Genomic DNA, 23,061 nt, shown 5'->3' on the forward strand with positions numbered 1-23,061 from the left:
AAGTAAAAGTGAGGTGAAGTGAGTCGTACTCTACATATTTTATTCAGGTCAAGTCAAGTTCATTTTGATCATATTGCCCAATATCGCAAATCTACAATAGACCCTTGATCTGGACAAGGAAATTGATCCGTCCAAAACCCACAGAACCGAACGTGAGGAACACTGAATAAATGATTAACATCAAAACAGATGTTTGCAGTGAATTTGATATAGAAAATTAAACATAACACCAATAAAGACACGTAAAGATACCAACATATCTTTGTGGTTCTTAAGGAGCAGACATTTTGTGTAAATACTACTTACTCCAATATCTTAGATAATAATAATAATAATAATAATAATAATAATAATAATAATAATAATTATGAAAGGTTTCCTGTTTTAATGTCCTCTTCTGTGTCTTCCAATAGCCATACATTGACCATGGTCACGACTATAATATAATTTATTAAGAGACACTGGACGAGAGCTTCGTGACTGAAGCATTGATGTGAAGTTTCCCTCACAGGAGCAGATTTTGGTCCAAACTAGTGGGCACTGACTGCATTGATCCTGTGGCTCCACTGGGGACATTGATGGAGTTTACAGGTGAAGCGTAACCGTTGGCAGTGGTGGGTGAAGAAGGTGTGCTGCCTCCCCACATGACCCCTGGAGGAGAGGTCAGCATGCCGTGAGGACTGCCTGCAGGGGGCGCTGTGATGGCTGCTGGCGGCCATGCAGCAATGTTGCCAGGCGTGGTTGGCCAGGGCGCCATAGCTGGACCTGCCCACTGGTTTCCTGGCAAAACATTCTGGCCCCAGGGCACGGGGGTAGGAGAGTATGGTGGAGAGGAGTATGGAGAGCCCCCTGGTGGCTGAGTGGGGAACATGGAGAGGATCTGAGAGGTGGAGAGTGTTGGCTGAGGAGAATCTAGGGAGACAGAGAAGTCTTTAAAACTGAGTTCTGCCTTTGTTGTAATGTTAGCGCTCTCTGTTTCCAATTTTTCATGCCAAGCTCTTAGTTTGTTTCCTGCTTTATTTCACTGTCAATCAAATAGCTTTGGTTTTCATCCAAAAGTAAACAAGCTATTCGAAGCAGCTAAATATAGAAGTTTATTCTATTAATGACATTTTAATGACTAACATCTGATAAATTGAAGTTCAACAGAATAATCAATAAATTAAATAATTGACCTTTTGCCATTTTGTCAAACCTCAAATGTTTATTGACAAAATATTTCCACCCAAGACTTTTGCAACCAAATTCATGCAATTTATTTATAAACCAAATTCCCCAAAACCTTTTAGAAACAAATTAAATTTGAAACGAAAGATGCTCGGCTGTGGTTCCACACGGTGGAGATAATTGAAACCGAGCAGTTACATTTTTGGAGATCACTGATAAACAAAAACCAGTCCACATTCCTCTGTCTTTTTCTACAGGGTTTTAAGCATGTGTGTCTAACTCAGCTCAATATCAGGAGAACCATGGGAAGCACAGTATCATGACCTGGTCAGTATATCAAAAATTAAATGACTTGTACAGAGTGACTATGGGAAAAAACACATCTATGGAAAACTGTCTTTTATCTTGGATTTGCAGTTCAAAGGTCAGTTGAGGATCTGCAGCTCTTGGGAATAACTATCACTTGTATGTTAATCAAGTGATCCAACGCAATGAGGAATCTTTACACTACTGAATATCCAGCAGAACCTATTATGACCTAATGATGTACAACTTAAATGAAGGTTGAGGATCCATTGTTTTATTTTAAATAGGATGTAAGTTGTTAGTTTATATATTTTAAAGTAACAATATAAATGTTTCTGTATGCAGACTCATCCATTCAACCATATTATTTATGTCGCCACAGTTTTAACAGCGCACGGTTGTGTAAACATGAGTGAAGCGATGATCTTCTCAGTCATAATATTTACAAAAACTAATGTTTTTATCTTGTGTGTGATAAAAACTTTGTCGGCCGTTTATAGATATCTGTGATATAACGATGTAAAGAAACAAATAAACAACAAATATGCTTTGAATTTAAAAATATTTGGCAAATTATAGAGGAAAAGTCAGAGAGTAAGCCGGATAATACTGCCCTGAGTTTGGCCTTCAGATAGCTCTACAACTTAAATGCAGCCTGGCACAGCCTGAGGAAAGTTTCTCTGAGAGGACAACAGTCTAAAGAGCTTCTTTCCACTAACCAGGCTGACTGGTACAGCTTGTGTCGGTCGGTGATATCGGCTCGTCCATCTGGATGGAGAAAACTTCCATCAGCGCATTTCTGGGAGAGACCTGCTGACACACAAACAGAAAACACGTTTGAATGTAGCTTTCATCGACCAGGAGTGGGGAACCATGTTTTACGACTACTCTAATGTTTATATATTATGTTGAAAATAACATTTTCACATTGATTTGCTTTGTTCATTATCTTCAGAGGGTGTCAAGCTAATATGCCTATTTTAATCATACAAATGATAATCCTCCTGTGTCTGAGTGGGCTTAAAAATTATAGCCTTAAAAAATTGTCTATCATGTATTTTTGCACTTTATTCTCTCTGGGACGAATGTATCCATCATTATTTGAAATTAAAACCACAGATCTGTATGTTTAGGTTCCAGTTGTTGTGTGTGCAGCAGGGACCTGAACGCTGAATGTTGTGTGGTGGTTTACCTGCTGGGATCGTCCCAGTGAAGACTCCGGTCGCGGACTGAACACACCCTCAAAAGCTGGGGCCTGAAAATAACAATCGCTATATTTAAACACTGGAGAGTTTTCTCATGCAAATTATTTTGCTCAATTGATTGTGAATTGTCGTTGTTGTTCGATGTACCTCATCTGGAGAGGATGAACTGTCATTTAGAACCAGTAAGGAGCCCTGGAAATCAAAGAGGAACACAATTCAAAAATGCTGTGTAGACACAAAGACACACACACACACACACACACTCACACACAAAAGAGGAATTAAACCTGGACTTGTGTCTGTGTCTCTGCAGGTTCCTGTGGCGTCTCTTGGTCCTCACACTGACAAACCTCTTTGATGTCGGCCAGGACTGGCCCTGCCTGATTGACCAGATGGAACACAACAATTACACTTTGTTACAAACACATTCATGCAGGGCGGTAACATTGTGTCAGAAAAGAGAGACACTGGGTCTTAACTTTTGTTTTAATCAAATATCAAATATCCAACAATTAAAAAAACTTTCACTGTGACGATAAAGAGCAAATTAACAGCAGCTGAAAATTCAATTGGGTGCATCTTATTTTCAAAGATGTTTTTGCACGTAGTAGTCCTCCAAACACTTCATATCACAGTGTGTTGTTACCAGGTTAGCCATCTTGATGTAGAAGAGGCTGTAGGTGTCTTGGTGCTGGTAGACGTAGGCCAGAGCTCTGGGGTCCGACTCGTCTTCTGTCAAAGAGCTGATCCGGCTCCTCTCGTGGTCATGAAGTACAGCCTGAAACCAGCAGATGAAGAGAATCAGAGCTTTTAGTCCTGTCACAACATATTTAACCACAAAACCACCATGCAGCACTAATGGCAGCCTAAAATTTCTCCATAGCGGTTGAGGTCCAGGGATGTAGAGCAGGAGATTGTCTGCATGTTTGTTGTTAATTACAAAGACATTGTGGCTTCATTTAGAGTTGGAGGCAAATCCGTGCATATGAAGGTTTCATTGTAGAGGTCTCTTGAAATGGGAGCAAGAGTTTTCTTTACATTTCTATAAAACTCAACCAAGATTAAGATTAAAGTCTGTGTGTAAACATTGTGTCTGTTCATATTAATCCACAGAAAGAGAAGTTGCTGGACGTTGAAAATGATTTCAGTGAAGTGCAGGGTTCTGGGTCAGAGCGAGGAATGAGCTGATGTGACTCACCCCGCTCCTCTCATCCAGGATTTTCAGGCCACTGGAGAAAACTTTCAGCCAAACTCTCTGCTTGTGTTTCCCCTGTCTCCTTGCAGCTGCATCGAAGCCCTGAAACACACACACACACACACACACACAAACACACACACACCCACACACACATTTCAGATTTGCAGGTATGATCCCCAAACGTTGCTTGAAACAGCTCCATCGAATAATCTAACAATCATTTACTTCCATGTAGAGGCTTGTGCTGTGGCTCAGGAGTTAGAGCGGGTCGTCCACTAACCAATAACTGGGGTTTGATTCCCAGCTCCGTGTCCTTGAGCAGGACCCTGAACCCTAAAGCACCAGACCAGAGTGAATGAAGAGTTTTCCGTTTTCTCAAAATGTCAATGAAATGTACCCTGGGAATTAAGATGTAACTTTCATTAAAAGTTTTGTTTGAACGTTTTAGTTTAATGGTTTGATTGAACCTGAATCCAAACAGTAGAAACGCATTAACTGTGAGTCATTCTCTGTGAGAAATATTATCGGGACTATTACCCCCTGAATCAGCTGAAAATGACTCCAGAGCTTTTGAGACATTAACCCTGAATGTCAGGGGACATCATTTCACAGAAATCCCTCCTGCAGCTGTTGACATATTCCAGTTTGGAGCAGCGTTGACCGGGCGGTAAGAATAAGTCCTGGGGAAACCGGCCTGTCATCACTCCTTGTTGTTACAACGACTGATGACAGATTTAAATCTCACTGATCAAACGATAAAATAAGTCTGGTGTTCATTCCAAATTTTCTCTCTGAGAGAATAACTTCCTAAAATAAGATGACGAAAAGATCGACTCACAGATAATTAACCATCGTGAGTCACGATGACACAGAGGTGAGTTCACTTTGGCCGAGGTGGACAGGCTACCTTGAGTTTCATCATGGAGTCCCAGCACATCTTCTCCCCCCGGGAGTTGGGTACCGGGTCCACGCCGATGACCTTCGCCTTGTAGCGAACCCCGTCTCCATGGAAGCGGGAGGCGGAGTCAGCAGGTGACCTGGCGGCTGCTGGGAAACACGAGGATAAATCTGTGTGAGGGCAAAGGAATGTGTGTCTGTGTATATTTGACTTTATTATTGTGTGTCAGAATTTAATTAAAGTTCATGTGTATTTGTGAATTTAGAGTGTTTGCAGTTGTGTATTACAACAGTGCCTCAGTGTTTGTGTCTCTGCATGTCTGTGTTTGTGTGAATTAGTGTTTGTTAATGGAAAAAGAGGACAAGTATTTGCCTCTTTATGTGTTTTCTGTGTTTTCTGTGTGTGTGTGTGTGTGTGTGTGCATGTTTGTGTGTCAGTGTGAGGTCAAATTGCTGAGTGAGCATTTGTCGGCTCCTTAGTCAATGTTTAATCTCATTTCCTGTAAAAACAGGTAAGTTAGTGGTTATGAAAATGTTGGTAAGTGTTTCTGTGACAAAGGTCGGCTCTTTAATAGTTTCACATGTGTTGTGTAAAAGTTTAACCACTTGTATTTTAATGTTAAGCCAAAATAAGTAGCACGATAATGCTGTGTCAGGGACAATAAGTTAATGATCCTACCAGTATAATTCTACTGGGGGAAGTGTTATATTTTCACGGGGGCGTAAACAAATCCTTCAGTGTCATCCTCCGTTACTGCTCTGTTAGGTGTGCAGATTCTATTGGTTATAGATATTTTGCTGACGATGTTCGACTTCAGCCACCTCATGTGACAGATGACTGACAACAAATCTCCTTCCTGTAGGGAGAAGCTGCGGAGACATCTGAGCTGGCCAAAAAAACTGTAATAAAAACCCAAAGGACACATGATACAAGCCAAACTAGATTAAGATTAAGATGCATTTATTAGTCCCAAACACATGCACAGACATGCACAGGCACACTCATGCAGGTAGGGAAAATGAATCTCTGCTTTTGACCCATCTGGTGCAGGACACACAGAGCAGTGAGCGACCATGTACGGCGCTCGGGGAGCAGATGTTGTGGGAGTAAGGTGCCTTGCTCAGGGGCACTAGACAGGGTAGGGAGAATCCTCTTGGATTTTTGGACAGATCAATCCAGTTTTTTCTTCTGTTGTTTCTCCGTGGAGTCGAACCAGAGACGAACCAGAGACCTTTTCTGCCCATAGTCCAAGTTTCTGCCACTAGACCACCGCCTCTGGGGCCTTAGGAAAGCATATCATGTCTCAAAAGCTTAAAAAAAACTCCCACAGTGCATTGTTTGACCAGTTTTCCAGTCTTCATTATGTCTGCTGCATCTTCTCTAAAGCATCTTGTCAGGTCAATTGAAGGTGTTCACTATTTATAATCGCAGCAACTCTTAACTGAAAAAGCAGCTGAAGTGAGATCTCTGGCACTTTGTTACATTCCCTAGTCCTTGCTCCGGTAAAATATGACTACTGCAGGAGTTCTGTGTTTTTTATAGATACGGAATTGGAAAATAGCTTCACACATAGAGGTCACATTTTCATAAAGCCATAATTTCCTATGATGGTGGACGGTTAACAAATCTGGGAAGTGTGTAGGGAGCATTACGAAAGTCAGAGATTCACATTTTTCGAGTTCAGAGCTGAGGATCCATCTTCAACAGATGTTATTGTAACTGTAAATACCCGAGTAGAAGGTGATTTTAAAGAAACATGAGCTGTAATTCACGTTTATCCAACACATATCAAAGCTTCTCAAGGCTGGGAACGTGTTCAAGGATTTCCAGTAAAAAACTACTGAATATTTCAACAAGTGGCGTTGACAAAATGCTTCTCAAACAGCTGGAACACCTGGACAACCTCCGGTGAAGCAAGTTTGAAGAACAAGGAAGAACAAAACAAACAGTCGTCACCTGATGATGCTGCCCGTTCCCATCACATACTAACAAACTGGCTGTTCCAGAACTGACCAGGGGACAAAGTGCATTTTACTGGCAGTGTTTACTTTCAAAGTTAAACACCCCTACAGGCTGCTTGATCACAGAGGGAATCCACTGAGTGCTGGAAGCTCAACATCAATTCATCTATTAGATATAAAGAGATGCCTCTGATTTGGTACTGCCCTGCCATGAAGGAGAGTCAAAATTTAAAATCAATACATTCACGAAAGATGTGATGATTGGAAGAAAAGACGCTGAAAGTGTTTCATCTTGATCAAAGTATTTGTACATGATACGAGAAAAGAGAGAGAGAAGAGAGCCACAGTTCAGTAAGACGAAAATAATCAGCAAAGTCAAAAAGAAAATTATTTAGAAACATAGAAATTACTGCTGACAAACAAATGTACAACGGGCAACACAGAAGAAGAAAAGGTCTAAAGTTCCATAATAAAGTTGTTACGAGAATGATAAAATCATAAAATTACGACTTTATTCTCTAAATCGTCCCCTTTACGTGGCCCTTATACATTATTTTGTAGGAATTAATGAAGTTCATAACTAATTGTTCTGGGTGGATTTAATATCCCAGATAGAGAAGATGTGCATTTGTCAGTGTTGACAATATGAAAGCAGCACTCATACAGAATAAAAGTAATTTTGATGAGGTAAAATTATCACAATTATGTTGTAACAAATAGAATTGAAGCGATTGAAGGATTTGAAGCAGCCTGCCCATCCATCTCCAAAGAAGAATGTAAGAACTGCACATTCAGCAGGTTTTGACAATGTTCTACTCAGGTCACAAAACCTTGATCGGTCACAGAGGACACATCCCTGTGTTCTTTTTTGTTCCTCCTGAGAACAAACCCTGACAGTCAACAGCAGCTAACATCTTGTACCTCTTGAGCTGGAGGAGAGCCAGGTTCTGACAGAAGTCTGGCCCGGAGCAGGACAACTTCCAGCCGTTTGCTCCGTCTCCATCATGGCGAGGTCTGTTTGGAAATTAAAGGCTGGAGAAGTGGGGGGGTCTCAGGATCCCTGGGAAACCAATGCGGCTGCCACAGTTGTCTGCTGCAAAAGAGGATGCTCAGTTAATTCAGCATCTTGGCATAAAGTAAATCTAAGGATATCACATTATGAGATGAATTTACAGAAGGAGAAGGAGATTGATCCAGCTCACCTGCTGGGAGAGTGTCTCCGCTCTGACCCTGCCGCTTGGCTCGACTCACAGCCGAAACTTCACAGAGTCAAAGGTCAGGCCTCAGACTCATTGGTGATATATTAACATCCGCTGGGAGGCTCAAGTACATGGGAACTCGTGTAGAGGTCTGGAGAGGCTCTAATTGGAGCGGGAGTCAGTGCGTGGTGCGTACCCTCTCGGGGGGGATGAGAATGAGGTCATGCGTTTCTCGGAGGGACAGACTTTGGGTGGTATTCTCTTAAAATAACAGCAAAACTAAATGCGTCTCTCTAATATCAAGTTCGCTGAAAATTTCTGCAGAAAGGATTGCGGTTGCGAGAAGCCATGACATTTATTTTAAAGATCCTCTCCTGGCACAGATTAAACCCTGAAACACGAATGATTGAGGATGAAGATGAAGATGGTTTATGTCCTTTTAGGTTGATCTCATCATACGGATGTTTGTTCAAGTGTTCATATTTTCATTAAGTTTGGTTTTAATTAGTTAGTTTACGCTATAAACATTGAAACTTCTTGATTCTTTACATATTTTATGTATCACTCTCTAAAACGTCAGAAAATTAACAGTAATAAGTAACGAGAGTGTCGCTAATGTTAGATATATCTCTGTCCCAATCAATATGACTCAGCTAGCTTAGCTACTGTAGATAATTTAGCTTGAAAGATACTAACAATTAGCAAAACTCTAACCTAACTTACCCTAAACCTTCAAAAACACTGGATCCTATATCACCACAAAGGCTTTTTAAATACATCACAGTCTGTCTACTTCATACTTCCACCTTCTGATGCAGATGAAAACTCTAAGTGTAATAGACAGTACGTGCTTACTCAACAGCAGCACATTGAGATTGTGGACATGTGGACACTCAAATAATAGTATGAACTGTAAATGTATCAGTCACAGCACATCAGGCTGGGATTTTGGACATTGTCCACGTCTGGAGCCGAGCGAGATACCCTGGACATCACTGTGACATCATCAGAGTTATTTTCTCAGAGTAACAGATGACATTTCAAGACTGAGATGACAATCCAACGAGCTTCTCCCGGTGATGACTAAACTGAACGTCATGTGATTTGGGGACGTTCCCAACCGACGGCACGTAAGTCAAGTTAATGAGTCACTTTAATGAGCCAGTGAGAAAAAATAAAAACTAATTCTGCTCACACTGCAGGGCCATGAAGTTTGTGTTAACTTTGTTTGGTGTTTACGTGACCGGCCAAAGTGATTCGATGTGTCCTCACAAAATACACAACAGTTCACGTCCTTGATTTCTGGCATTTACAACCTCTGTTTTTTCAACCTTTGAGTCCACAGAGCTCAGTTTCTTGAACGTAATTCCATCATTTCTTTAATTTACGAGATAAACTATAGTGTTTCTTTTAGTTCCTGTTAATATTGTTTTGCTCTGTGGGTGGAGGTGCTGTTTCTTATTGGTACCTCCGCTAAGAATGTCTTCGTCTGTGTTTGTTTCGTTGTCAGGATTATGTTAAAACAACTCAACTGATGACATTCTGTGAAGGGGTGATGTTGACCCGGTAGCCGACCCAGGAATGCTTTTTTAGTTAGTTTCCCAAAATATTCAGAATCAGAATCAGAATAAGGTTTAATTGGCCAAGTAAGTTGTACAAACAAGGAATTTGACATGGTGAAGTGGCTCTCAATGTTCTTACATAGAATACACATAACAACACAAAACAAAACAAACAATGCGATGGTCTAAGAAAAAGAAAGAAATGAAGCGCAGGGATAAATATTGAATGGTATGAGTTTTACAGTTAAATAAATAATATAATTAAATATAATTACAATATAATATAACTTAAAGTAAATACAATAATGTTTAATGTTTAGTGGATTTAATATTTAGTGAATATAAATCTGGATCGAGTGAATTTAAATGTGATTTAATAAGGAGACTGTTGAATGAACTCTATCTAGTGAATAACATTCTAGTTGCTTTTATTCACTATTACCTTAACTGTATAAAAATACAGTTTTTTATACCGTCTCTGTGCATTGAGTTTGCTTGTCTGCACCAGCGGCGGAACAAACTACACACAGCAGCGTTATTTTATTTCTCTACAAACGGACCACAACCAGTAATGGCTTCCTGGAATAATACCCTACCTGTACGTTTGCTGTGTTTCAGTAACATGTTGAGGTACACTCCTGATCAAAATCTTAAGACCAGTTAAAAAATTGCATGTATTTGCATTTTGCACTGTTGAATCTTAGGAAGGTTCTAAGTAGAGTTTCAAAATGCAAAAAGAAGAATTGGGAACAAGAGCCCAAAAGTTGTGAGCAGGCAATTTATTGAAAACAACAATTTTACTGAAGTAGGCTGTTCATCAGCTGATCAAAAGTTTAAGACCACAGCTCCAAAAAAAAAAAAAAACTCCTAAAACAGAAATTAAAGTGTCAAAAACTGACTCAGTAATGAGTAGCTCCACCATTATTGTTGATCACAAAAATTCGTTTTGGCATGCTTGATGCAAGTGTTTCCAAAAGGCTAGTGCGAATGTTGCACCAAGTGGTGAAGATGGCTTCACGAAGGGCATCCACTGGAACTGAAGTCCATTTTTGTAAACTTCCCTTGCCATCCATCCCCAAATGTTCTCAATTGGATTAAGATCAGGGGAACACTCAGGATGTTCCAAAAGAGTGATGTTATTCTCCTGGAAAAAAGTCTTGGTCAGACGGGCATTGTGAATTGGAGCGTTGTCCTGCTGAAAAACCCAGTCGTTACCACACAGACGAGGGCCCTCAGTCATGAGGGATGCCCGCTGCAACATCTCCACATAGCCCCTGCACAACCTGGAGCTCCATTGTTCCATTGAAGGAAAAAGCACCCCAGATCATGAAGGCGCCCCCTCCACTGGGCCGCGTAGAAAACATCTCCTTGTCATGCCAGTAACGTTGGAAGCCATCAGGACCATCAAGGTTATATTTTTTCTCATCAGAGAATAAAACTTTCTTCCACCTTTGAATGTCCCATGTTTGGTGCTCCCTTGCAAAGTCTAAACGGGCAATTTTGTGGCGTTGAAGGAGACGTGGCCTTTGAAGACGTTTCTTGTTTTTGAAGCCCTTCCTTCGCAGATGCCGTCTGATGGTTATTGGGCTGCAGTCAGCACCAGTAATGGCCTTAATTTGGGACAAGGATCGTCCCGTGTCTTGACGGACAGCCATTCGGATCCTCCGGCTCAGCGGAGGATCTTTTAAGAAATGCAAAATGACTGTCTTACTGCGTCCAACCTCAGCAGCGATGGCACGTTGTGAGAGGCCTTGTTTATGCAGTTCAACAATCCTACCACGTTCAAATACGGTGAGCCTTTGCCATCAAGAGATCTTCACAGTGTGATTACTTGACAGGAAATGACATGGAATCCAAATTTAGGCTTTTAAAGGCTGTGGTCTTAAACTTTTGATCAGCTCATGAACAGCCTATTTGAGTTAAATTGTTGTTTTCAATAAATTGCCTGCTCACAACTTTTGGTTCTCTTGTTCCCATTTCTTCTTTTTGCATTTTGAAGCTCTACTTAGAACCTTCCTAAGATCCAACAGTGCAAAATGCAAATTCATGCAATTTTTTAACTGGTCTTAAGATTTTGATCAGGAGTGTATATGCACCATGTATCAACAGCAATAAGACATGACAGAGCCTTAACATAAAATAAAACATGTACATTGGACCTTTGTTAAAAATCTTATAATTACCATTTATTTTGTTGTTTGGTGATGCATATTTAAAAAATAAAAATTGAAATCACCACAAAGTTTGTAATCCAGCTCTGGATAATGCAAATTGTTGTTGTCAAATATAAATCAGATAAATAAATATATATATATTGAAATTAAATGTATATGTAGACTAGTTTTACTTTGACTGAATAATTTTCCAACACTTTCTTTTCATACATCCTCAGAAATACAGAAAGTTGATAGCAGTTTGTGAAGTTAAAGAGAGACTTTGAGCCACGATGCTTTCTCTTTCTGACTGGCTGACCCCCTCCCTCCAATGCCCCTCTGCTCCCCCCCCCCCCCTCTAGCTCTAGAATGCAGGCGATGCACTTTCTAAAATAAATATTGTGAAACAGACCACTTGTGACACGATATTTACGTTAGCAAAGAGGCTTTTTGAATGCAGAGACATTTTCTCAGGAAGCAAAGCTAATTTGTTGAAACCTCTCAGAAGCAGGAAGGGTTTTATGTCAGATTAAGTAGAGCTTTCCCCAAATCTCCCCTAAATGAGAGGGATTCTTTTCAAGTCAAAATAATATGCAAACCCTCAATATTTAGTCCAGAACAGCAGATTTGGCAGAATGCACGAGACACAAGTAACCTGAGGACATGAAATACCGGATTTAATCAACTTCACCAGGGAATCGGCAGAAAACACCAAGGACAGGATTAGGTCACGTATGTTACAGTCATCACATCACAGAGGGGGGTTCAAGTTTCCTTCTTAACAAGAACAACAACTGTGGGATCACAGATAAAGTATCATTTCCCAACAGTGACAGTGAAGGAGATATGCTCTCTCTCCCCCCCCTTCACACACAAACACACACACGCACCCACACACACACACCCACACACACACACACACACACACACACACACACACACACACACAGTAGCTCTGAGCACTGGGAGTATCCATCATACGCTCTGTGGGATTTATGTGTGTTGGATGCAGATTTATCATTAGTCGATGGTTCTTTACTGCCAATGAGCTCGAGCTACACCCGTTCCAACTGGAAGTCGTCTGACAACCTGAATGGTTTATTTGTTATACAACATTGTGAAAGAAAGTGAAAAACAAAGTTAGAGGATCTGCCCCCAAATCTGCATTTGTACCAATTGGTAATTGGTCTGACATTAACCTGAGTATTACTGACTGGAGCCCATTCTCTGCCTAAACCGGACCATGCACCAAAGTCCACAATCACAAAACCAGACCGGTCTCCAGAGAGAATATATGATCCGAAACCATCTTTCATTTGAAAAGCAGCTGAGTCCTTTGAGAAGTTTTTACCTGGGACCTCATTTGTTTTATAAACGATGTGAGTGCATTGCAGTTTTATTCCACATGTTAGTTTTGTTCCCATTTCTTGACTTTGTAGACGATTCCTTTGCCATGTTGCGTTATGACTGTCATGTGATGGGATGGTGGTCATCTAAAGTTCATACACCAACATTAGTTTCCAACCAAACAAGTTTAGACTTCATCACATAATGAGTGAGTCTCATTCAGATGACTGTAACTAATGTGGCTCAGTGTTTCCCACATTCCACTTCACATAATGTGGGACAGCAGATCTGAAACTGAAGGATTACATGTTCTGCTGTGCACCGTGGAAACTGAGTGACCTCTGGAGCAGATGAAACAGATTCAGAACCTCATCGGATAAACTAAACAATATTCTGTAATCAAGCTAAACACCAGACTGGTCCTGTTAGTTTCTGCAAAGTCAAAGTTTGGATGATAACTTTGCTGGAGTTTAAATGTTAGTTGTTAGGCTGTGCTGATACTGTTGTCTTTACCTGTGTGCTCTGAATTTGCGCACATTAATTACACTTTGTCCTGGCGCTAACTCCATTTAGACACCTGTATACAATTATTGTTATAAGTGACATTGCATATAATTTAAAAGGAAAATGTTTATATAACTGGCTTCTGATGACATGTACAAACACCTACATGGCTTTTACTCATGTTAAGAACACTTAAGTGGAGCAAGGTAGCTGTTTAGAATGTGGCTGAACGCCAAACCCGTGTTTTTTCCACCATAAACAAATCCTTATAAAGGGAGTGTCACTGTTCTCAGAAAAATGGACAAAAGAGCACGACTCAGGAGGACAACATAAGAGTAAAGACTCTTTATCTACATAAAACACATGTATACAAACTACCAAGCCAAGTGTAGAAAGAGGTCTAAGAGTCGGGCTGATGCAAAATCAACAAAAACACTGTTGAGGTCAAAAACACAATAAGGATCAAAACCGAAAGGCAAAGAATTGACCAGTGAAAAGCTGAGGCATGTGGTACAAAGACAATCTGTCAAGATTTCACAGTGATTTTCCAAACTGTAACTGACTTTAACTGATAATTTGGATCATCCTACTCCGGATTACATGACAGAATATTCAAATTTTTCATCAAAACCCAATTAAACCCACAGGAGCGCATCATAACAATGTGCGTTTTAAGAGGAAACACCATATTGTGCAAGGTGATACCTCTGGGAACATTAGATCAGTGTGTCAATGTCACCTGCCTTTGAAAAGTTGGAATAACTTTACAAAATCTAGTACATAGTAGGTAATATAAAGTAACATAACATTACACCTAACAATTACATTTACTTTAGTTTTCTAGATTTTGTTTTCAAGTGAGGTCAGCTTGTCAGATGTCACGGTGTTAAACCAGGTAGAACCTGTCTTTGCTCTCAAAACTGCTCAATGTCTTTGTGGCATTGAATCCACAAGATGTTGGAAAACTTCCTGTGAATTTCTGTGTCACATAATTTCCGCCAATTTGTCAACTGCACATTTATGCTGTCAAGCTCCTGTACCACCAAATCCCAAAGGTGTTCCACTGGATGCAGCTCTGGTGACACTGGAGGCTTCTGAAGGTCACTGAACACTTGGGATTATTTGCTTTTCGTCACGGTGCATTATCTTGTCATCGGGATTCATTTGAAGATCATAGAAATGGTGATTTATTTGCATAAAGTGTGCCAAGCAAACGCCACCTCACAACATTACTCCAACAGGCTGCACTGTTGACACAAGGCAGGTTGGGTCCAGGGATTCATGTTGTTGACACTGAATTATTATCTTAACATCCGCATGACTCAGGCAGGAAAAAGTTGCTCATCTGTCCAGGTTCAGTATTTCCAGTGTTGCTGAGTCTTGGTCCATCGCAGCTTCAGGTTTCTGTTCCTGGCTGATGGGAGTGGAACCCAAAGAGGTTTCTGGTCACCGCAGTAGTAAACAGTGGTTATCTGAGGCCCCGCAGCATTTCTGTCAGCTCCAATCAGTCTGGCCTCCCTCATCAAGGTGTTTCTGTCCAAAGAGCTTCTGCCTCTGGATGTTTTTGGCACCATTCTGTGAGAACTGTACAGACTGGTGTACGTTAGCCTACGTACATGCCAAATCATGTCAAACCATTGACTGTATATACACATTGACAACACATCTCCACTTCCTCCCACTGTCCAGAAATAAAGACAGAATATCCCAGATATGAACACTGTCATCTCACACATTTCATAGCATCAAATAACTAATGAAACCAAATCCACCAGTAAAATAAACATTTGAACATCACATGATTAAATAAATTACCAAAAATGACAGAAATGTACTTTGAAAATGTATAAGATATGTACTTAGATTTTGTATTTGGTCTCTGTCCCATCCACTGACATGGCAGAGGCGGGATTTATGACCAATACTGCAGCCCGCCACCAGGTGGCATTGAAGTTGCCTGGGCTTCACTTTTGGGAGCTGTCATCTCATCCATCTTTATATAAAGTCTCTGCATCAAACTAAGATCATAGAATTTCCTTTTCTACTGATGTTAGTAACATTAATGTTTCCCTTCAAAATAAGAGCTCATCGTTGATGTTTTTAACAGAAGCTCAGATTTCTAAGTGAAAACATTTATTCCAAGCCTAAAAAAAATACATAGTAAATATAAACAAAATTCTGGGTAAACAATAATAGAGAAACTGTAATTCATAATCAACAACTTGTTTTTGTTTGTGCTAGATTCAATTATTACCAACCATGCTACATTGTATATACAGACCACAGGTGATAGTGCCAGAATGAGTCACATATCCCTGAACTTGCACCTGAACTCTGAACAAAGGTATCGCTATAAATCCCTGAAACATAAATCATACATCAGATGTAATGTTTTAATTATCTTCAAGAACTGTTTACAATCTCAGTGAAGTAGCAAAGCTGTTATGTTATCATGCGTAACGCTCTGCCTCCTCAGTTATATCAGGGATTGAAGTATTGGCTGGGGAACTTCCAGATATAGTAAATTGTTCCATTGTCAGCATGGATTAATTTCTGTGGTTGAAAACACAGAAAAACATCAACAGTCCCAGCATCTGTTCCCCAGATGGATTTGGGGTATATGATGATATGGGTATATTCCCCTCAAAAAGAGGTAACTAGTGCTCGGAGTGTGAATATACTGAAGGTTTACATCAAATAAAACCATGTGGCCAAGATTTACCTGATCAACACACGTTTCTGGTCATTTCAGTCACACTGAGGTTGTGTCTCTAAGAGTGTTGATCCCTTGGGGGTGGGGGGGGGGGGATTATGTTAGTCCACTGCAATGGTCATTTTTTGGAGAGGCTCCTTGAATGCTATGGGCGATGTGCATGAGACTGCAACAACATGACTGTCAGAAAACCCCAAACGAGTCCCCATGAAACTAGTGTCCTGGGAAAAGACTCATCATTTTAGAGGTTTGGTTGAAGATTGGAACGTCTAAATGTGTGTGTATGATACGCCTGGATGGAGGATGCAGATCAACGTGACTTCCTTACTAGTATGTATGCACAGTCTGGCCTCTCCTTATAATTTTTTGATCAGATAACAATGGTTTGAAGATTAGAATGATGTGATTTGCTATCGTGTGTTTCCTTTTAGGGAGGGATTGTTTGGCCCCTCAGGCCATTTTTGGCTTGTTTTAGCCTTGCTTAATTTCACATTTCCCAGAGGAAACATTCTACTGATTCTGGTGAATTTACCCATAAAACCAAAATGAGTTTCCCATTTATAGTTTTGATCATCATCATCATCATCTTCCCGGTTTCTCTGCTGTTAAAATTTAATTTATTTTACCTCTTTTAAACTTTTTATCTCTTTTCTACTGTTTAATCTTTTATTTTGCTCTAAACATTTTATAATTCAACTTTCAGATTTGAAATCCTTTTCTTTTCATTCTTTCTCTATGTGGTTTTAATGATCCTGTAAAGCTCCTTGAATCTGCCGCTGAAAGGTGCTTTGTAAATAAAATGGACTTGCCTTCTATTTCACACTGTGTCTTTTATGGTATCGTCTCAATTCATATGCGTGATTAGCTCCATAGTTTTGCTCCACAACAAACACTTTGGCTGTAAAGTGACAATAAACAAAAGATAAATAAAGATCCCATGAATCCTGAATCTCTTGATTCCTGTCCCGTCCTGTCTTGAGGTCATGCGACTCAGGTCCTGTCTCGGGACCCGGAAGTCGCTCGTTAACAACATCTACATGATTTTCCTCATTACTGGTTACGAGCTATCATTTTCAAACCTAATTGTCTGAACCCCCCCACACACACACACACATACACATCTATTGTATGTCTGTCTGTCCTGGAGGAAGTTTCTTTGAGGTTTTCCTTGATTTAGTTTCTTGTGTTATTCGAGGGGTCTACGGAAAGAGGATGTCATGTGCTGCACAGATTGTTAAGCCACTTGAGGGGGAATTGTAAATAAAATTTGACTTGTTTAATACACTAAATTAAGACGTAAACAATGGAACTCATTATACCTACTAGCATTGCGATGTAATTTCCAGTATATACTCTGATTCAAATAAGACAATATGTGAAATAAAGCAAATCAAGACTCTTTAATAGTCTCTCTGTGCCATGCTTGCAACCATAAGCTTTATTAAAGTATTTCTGCTATATTTTACTGTGACTCTGAAAGGAGGGATGGTGGGTGGGTGAGGTAAGGCCATGTGGAAACATCTCGGATCAGATTCAAACCAGGACTCAGCAGTCACATCATGTGAGCCTCGGCCAATGAAGAGTACTGTTTCCACTCAGGAGAAGCCACTTTCATTTCAGCCACAGTTGGTCCAGTGTGTAGGATTCTATCAGCACAAATGGAAAATGATATTCATCCATAGTTTTCCGTCACGTGAAACTAAGAATTGCTGATTTGTTTGTTTGGAATGAGCCCATCATATTCACATCAGGGCCAGGTCCTCTCTCACAAAATCCTTCTTTTGTGAGAGAGGACATTTAAGTGGAGGATATACATTTGAATGCATATATGCAACTTCACCACTAGATGAAATCCTAACCTGTAATCTGACTGGTTTGAGGCCATACACTGTTTATAAAGATGGACAACATGACTGCTCCCCTAAAGAGAAGCCAAAACATCTCATAACTCCCTGGTTGATGTCTCCAGTACACGTCTCCACCATGTTAGTGGATGGAACATCAACCAAACCAAAAAGTCATGAATGCATTTAAATACAGATGGTTTCTGTCGTTATAGGTAGCTCTTGTCACATTGATATACGTGTAAGAGTTTATTTTGCTGATAAATTTGGATTTAATTAGTTATTAGATGCCATAAAACATTGTGAAACATCAGGATTGACAGCTGAGACTGACTCACGATTGGTCAAGGAGATGTATCGGTGGGACCTTGATTATGCCGCTCCACCCCCCCCCCCCCATCTGACAATGGATAATCAATGAAAGTTTGTACAGATATTTAAACTCTCTAGAAAATGAATCCTACTGGCCACAGTGATGCTTTTCCCCTGGTACCAGCAGGTTCATATTAAGTGAAGTATCTTGACTACTGTAGATTATCTGTCAATATCGATTCCATGAAATAAAACAGACGTTCATGTCGCCCTCAGGATGAGTTGTAACAACTTTGTTGATCCACTGACTTCTAACTTCTGCTTTAACTCATTGCTCCTTCTGCTGTCACCGTGCGTGTGTGTTTGTGTGCGTGTGTGAGTGTGTGAGTGCTCTTAATAAATAAAAGGCTATTGGGAGGCGCAGACACACCATCCCATGAGAACTATGACAACAAACGACTAAACAAAAACAGAAACATGACTCTCACAGTTCACCACCTTCCTGTTCTTCAAACATCCGACCAGTTGAATTTGTCTAGAGTAAGGTGCTCGTCCCTGGAGGTGGATGGATTCATTCAAAAATATTTCTTTACTAATAATCTGCAGACAAGAGCGAAAGGTGTCACTTTACAGATCTTGATTTTAATCTGTTACATTCTCCAAACAGATGATGAAAGAAATACCGCAAACACAGCCAAGAATAATAAACCAACAAAACCTGGAGAACATGATCACATCTCTATTGCAAAAACAACATTTTTAGGTCAAGTTCGAGGGGAATTCGACGTTAAGGTGGCAATGGCTACAACTCAATCCTCTGGGGCAACTGGCGAAGGTCCACGAAATGTCAACTAAGGGTTCTTATCCTCAAATAAAAGGCTGAAATTGTTATTCTGGGTCGGTGTCATGTTACATGTGTCTCACTCTAAGCCCTGCAGTAGCTTGATGTCCCTCATTTGCTCTCTCACTCTCTCTCTCTCTCTCTCTCTCTCTCTCTCTCTCTCTCTCTCTCTCTCTCTCTGTCTCTCTCGCTCTCTCTCTTTCCTTGTCAGCTATTCAAATTGTAAGAACTCATCATCCATATACTAAAGCTCTTACAAGTAGGGATGGCACTCTATGTCAAGTGCTTCATTTTGTCACCATCAAAGATTCAGCCATAATAATAAATAATAAAACCTGTCAAATCCAAATTCTCTCTCTCTCTCTCTCTCTCTCTCTCTCTCTCTCTCTCTCTCTTTCTCTCTCTCCTTCTTCTTGCAATAACCTAAATCTGCTTTCAGACGAGCACTGAACTCTTCTTCTTCTCTGTAGGAGGTGCATGTGTGAACGTATAAAGTCTGTGTTTTTTTTTAATTTCTTTTGATGTTTCATTTCTCTTATTGACTTTCATCTACTCCATTGTAAAATATCTGCTCTTCATCTGCTGTTAATTTTGACCAACTTCTTCTTATGTAACTGCCAACCCACTTCACTTTTGATTTCTTCTTGCTTTGCTGTGCCTCCCCCTACCTCGAGTCCCCTTTTACACCAAAACGTCTTTACATCTGTTTGTTACAGAGAGAAAAATATCATATGGAACTTATTTGTTTGCCTTTTTTTTAGCTCTCTGTCACGGCGACTCTAAACAATCAAAGACTCGACTGGAGGCCTGAAAAACTATTTAAAAAAGGACGCCAAGACTTTGGAGTTTCCAAGAAAACAACCTGCTTTATTTCAAACAAAATAATAAACCAAACTCAAAATGTAAATAATAAGAATGGGTTGACCAACAAAGGATTGAGAAGCTGCGGAGACACACACGCAATGGGACAAACTACAATGAAACCTTCATCGCAAAACTAAAATAACAAAACCCAACACTTTAAAACATGCTGGGAAAAATGATGAAATTTAAAATGATCAAAATATTCCCCCTGGAAAAATTTGCCGGGCCGATCCTCACTTGATCCCACATCTCCTCCAGAATCATTCCCAGTGTCTTTGAGCAGCACACTGGACCCTCAAACTTTGAATGTGAGCGATGCCAGAGCGAGGGATAGTACAAAAACACATTATCCACACATTGAAACAAGTAATATATCGGGGTGTCTCCTCCTAATGTGTCTGCACCTCCACGTTGAAGAATTAACACTAGTCCCCAGTGCACGTGTCTTTAGCTTGAGTTCTGCATTTGATGAACAAATATAAAGGAATCCTTCTCCTCGTGCAGTGCAGGAGCAGCACAGTGGTTTCTCAGAACAAAAGTTTCCTGGTTCAAACCTTACGGCTGACCAGGGTCATTCTGTGAGGAGTTTGTTTGTTCTCCCCGTGTCTGTGATGGTTTTTCCTCAAGCTGCCTCCCCCTGTCCAAACACATGGAGGGTAATTGGACGCTTTACATTACCTTTAGGGTCAATGGCTACTTGTTTCTATATGCATCTTCTCCACTTATGGTTCTGAGAGGTAGCCAGGACTCAGTGACTCAGGTTGACTTTCCCTTTTCCAATTTCTCCAACCAGGGCAGGGCGGGTTATACAAGGCCTCTCGCCCAATGTCAGATGAGATTGGCTTCTCCTGTGACCCTCAAAGGATAAGCGATAATGAATGGATACATGATGGATGGATGGATGTATACACGATGCTGGACACACTTACAGAACCGATATTGATTTCATTGTGTTTAAGAGCCAAGTCGCGGACAAGAGCCTTAACAACTGCACTGATGTTATCCAACCGGGAACAGGGCTGAGGTAAAGATACAGTTTACAGGAAGATAATGTTTTTGGGATCGTCAAATAAAACCTGATAAAATAGAGATGTTGTAAATATTTTTAAGGTTAATTGAGACCAGTGGATGAAACGGGCTCTTTAAACTGGTGTAGTTTCGGATTCATAAGCTTCAAGATTTACAGACCGAAAATAACTCTCTGTTGTGCAGCCTAGTCATATTGTAAAATCTACCATCACCTTTTATAGAGACCACAGACGGAGAGAATAGATTTTAAGTGCATTTGAAATAAATGGATTACCGTTACACAACTATAAACCACCGCAGGGACAAGTTGTACGTGATTCACCTTGAGGACACGCTGGAGTTTCCGAGCCCTGGCATCACGTCAGTGGTTTGTGGTGTTTGGACTGTGCCAGCTCTCCGTTGTGAGCATCAGAGGTGTGAGGTGTTGTGTTTTGTCTTTTAAGGTTGGCCCGCAGACAGAGACGCCTCTCGGCTGCAGCTCACTGTAAACATCAGTCACACTGTAATGAATGTGTGATGGCTGCAGAGTCGGGGCAGGGTAAGTGCGCTGACGTCCCCCCCTGTGTCCTCGCTGTCCATCAGCCCTCTCCTGTTCCTCGCAACCATTTACAGTCATCTCTGTTTGGGACAAAGCTGTTAGGAAAATACCAGCGACAGCAACACACTCAAACTCACCACGGGCCCTTGTTGGTACGATCAAGCGTTCCTGCGTTTCGTTTGCAGCTTTCCCCACCGATGCCACATCTTTAGTCGGTTTAGAAAATCTTCTACACTTGTTGTAAACATCTCTGTCCGATAGTTTCCACCGGTGCTCGAGGGAAGAATCCGAGAGCAACGCACAGAAACGAAAATGTCAACATTGAAATTGAAGGCTCAGAAGAACTAGAAGCAGACCTAACATGATGAAGATCGATGTGGACCTGCAGCTTTGTTTTCCATATGTGTTCTGATGTTGTTTATTAGTCGCAGTCATCGCTGGTTTTATTATAGTATTGGGGAATGTGTGCCAGCATTCTCGGCAACAAATCCGACGGTGCACCCGCACACAGACGCTGGAGCGAATTAAACCACACATGAAATGAAGTATGAGCTCCATGGTGCTGGAGATCCGTCTGCTTCAGATGCACTGGGGTCAAGAAAAGACATTTGGAAAAGAGAAAAAGACAAACCTGAAAAAGGGAAGACATATAAGTTTGATAAAAACTTTATATTCAAAGGCACATGTGGTTGTATGCTTAACAGTGAGCTGGCCTCAAAGTTAGCACACAGGTTCAACTATGGCCACGTTTCATACAGATGTCTTGAAGGTTGAAAACTACAAGAGAAGTAAAATATCTACAAGTTTTAAACTAACATAATAATGAGAACGCTGAAAATATCACATGGTCAATACAAAGTCCCTCAACATGAAAAACATCGCTAAAAAAATCCCCTATAGTTTGCATAGTGACCACAGGTAGAATTGTCACATTAGAGCTGCACATCCACACCAACGCTTAACCACAATGGAACAGTTTTGTTCTGAATCCGGTCATGTGACCTAGGTACATTTGTGTCAGTAAAATCTGTAAAAGTTTACAGGAAGTAAAAAAGTTTCTGGCCATAGATTTGACATTATTTATATCCAATTTTTCATTTTATTAATCCCATTGAAAGTGCTTCTGAGGCTGTGTAAACTCAAAAAACTATGAATACACCGAATAAATCAATGACACTGAAACAGAAACACACAGGCCTGTTTTAAACAGTGCAGTGGATTCAGTGCTGCTGATTTGTTTGATTCTTGATTTTACACAGGTTGAAACAAATCCTTATATTTGTTGGGGCGAGCTTTGCAACATGTTCATCGCTGCAAGTTACAACACAACGTTTAAAGGTGAAGCAGGAAGCGGGGGTGTGAATGTGCATGAGTCAATTTGAATGATTCTAAGATAATCAAGTGAATTAAAGATGATATT

At 40.5% G+C, this 23,061-nt stretch overlaps 1 protein-coding gene across 4 annotated transcripts; it reads right to left on the bottom strand.

The window, feature by feature from the left end:
• Positions 1–22: 22 nt before the first annotated feature.
• Positions 23–8,002, bottom strand: LOC133960879 (disabled homolog 1-like). 4 transcript variants are annotated; one of them, XM_062395733.1, is made up of 10 exons: positions 7,938–8,002; positions 7,657–7,828; positions 4,784–4,920; positions 3,877–3,975; positions 3,325–3,456; positions 2,966–3,058; positions 2,826–2,870; positions 2,666–2,728; positions 2,193–2,286; positions 23–912 (listed from the first exon to the last, which is right to left on the bottom strand). In XM_062395733.1, exons 2-10 carry the CDS (start codon positions 7,739–7,741, stop codon positions 506–508), a joined length of 1,155 nt encoding a protein of 384 aa, XP_062251717.1. In that variant the 5' UTR covers positions 7,742–7,828; positions 7,938–8,002; the 3' UTR covers positions 23–505. The 4 variants fall into 4 exon arrangements, with proteins under 4 accessions (XP_062251717.1, XP_062251716.1, XP_062251715.1 ...); XM_062395732.1 differs by having other exon boundaries at positions 2,193–2,283; positions 4,784–4,923; XM_062395731.1 differs by having other exon boundaries at positions 4,784–4,923.
• Between the last annotated feature and the right edge of the window lie 15,059 nt (positions 8,003–23,061).

The sequence above is a fragment of the Platichthys flesus genome, chromosome 9, assembly GCF_949316205.1.
Source record: "Platichthys flesus chromosome 9, fPlaFle2.1, whole genome shotgun sequence".
Classification (NCBI taxonomy): domain Eukaryota; kingdom Metazoa; phylum Chordata; class Actinopteri; order Pleuronectiformes; family Pleuronectidae; genus Platichthys; species Platichthys flesus.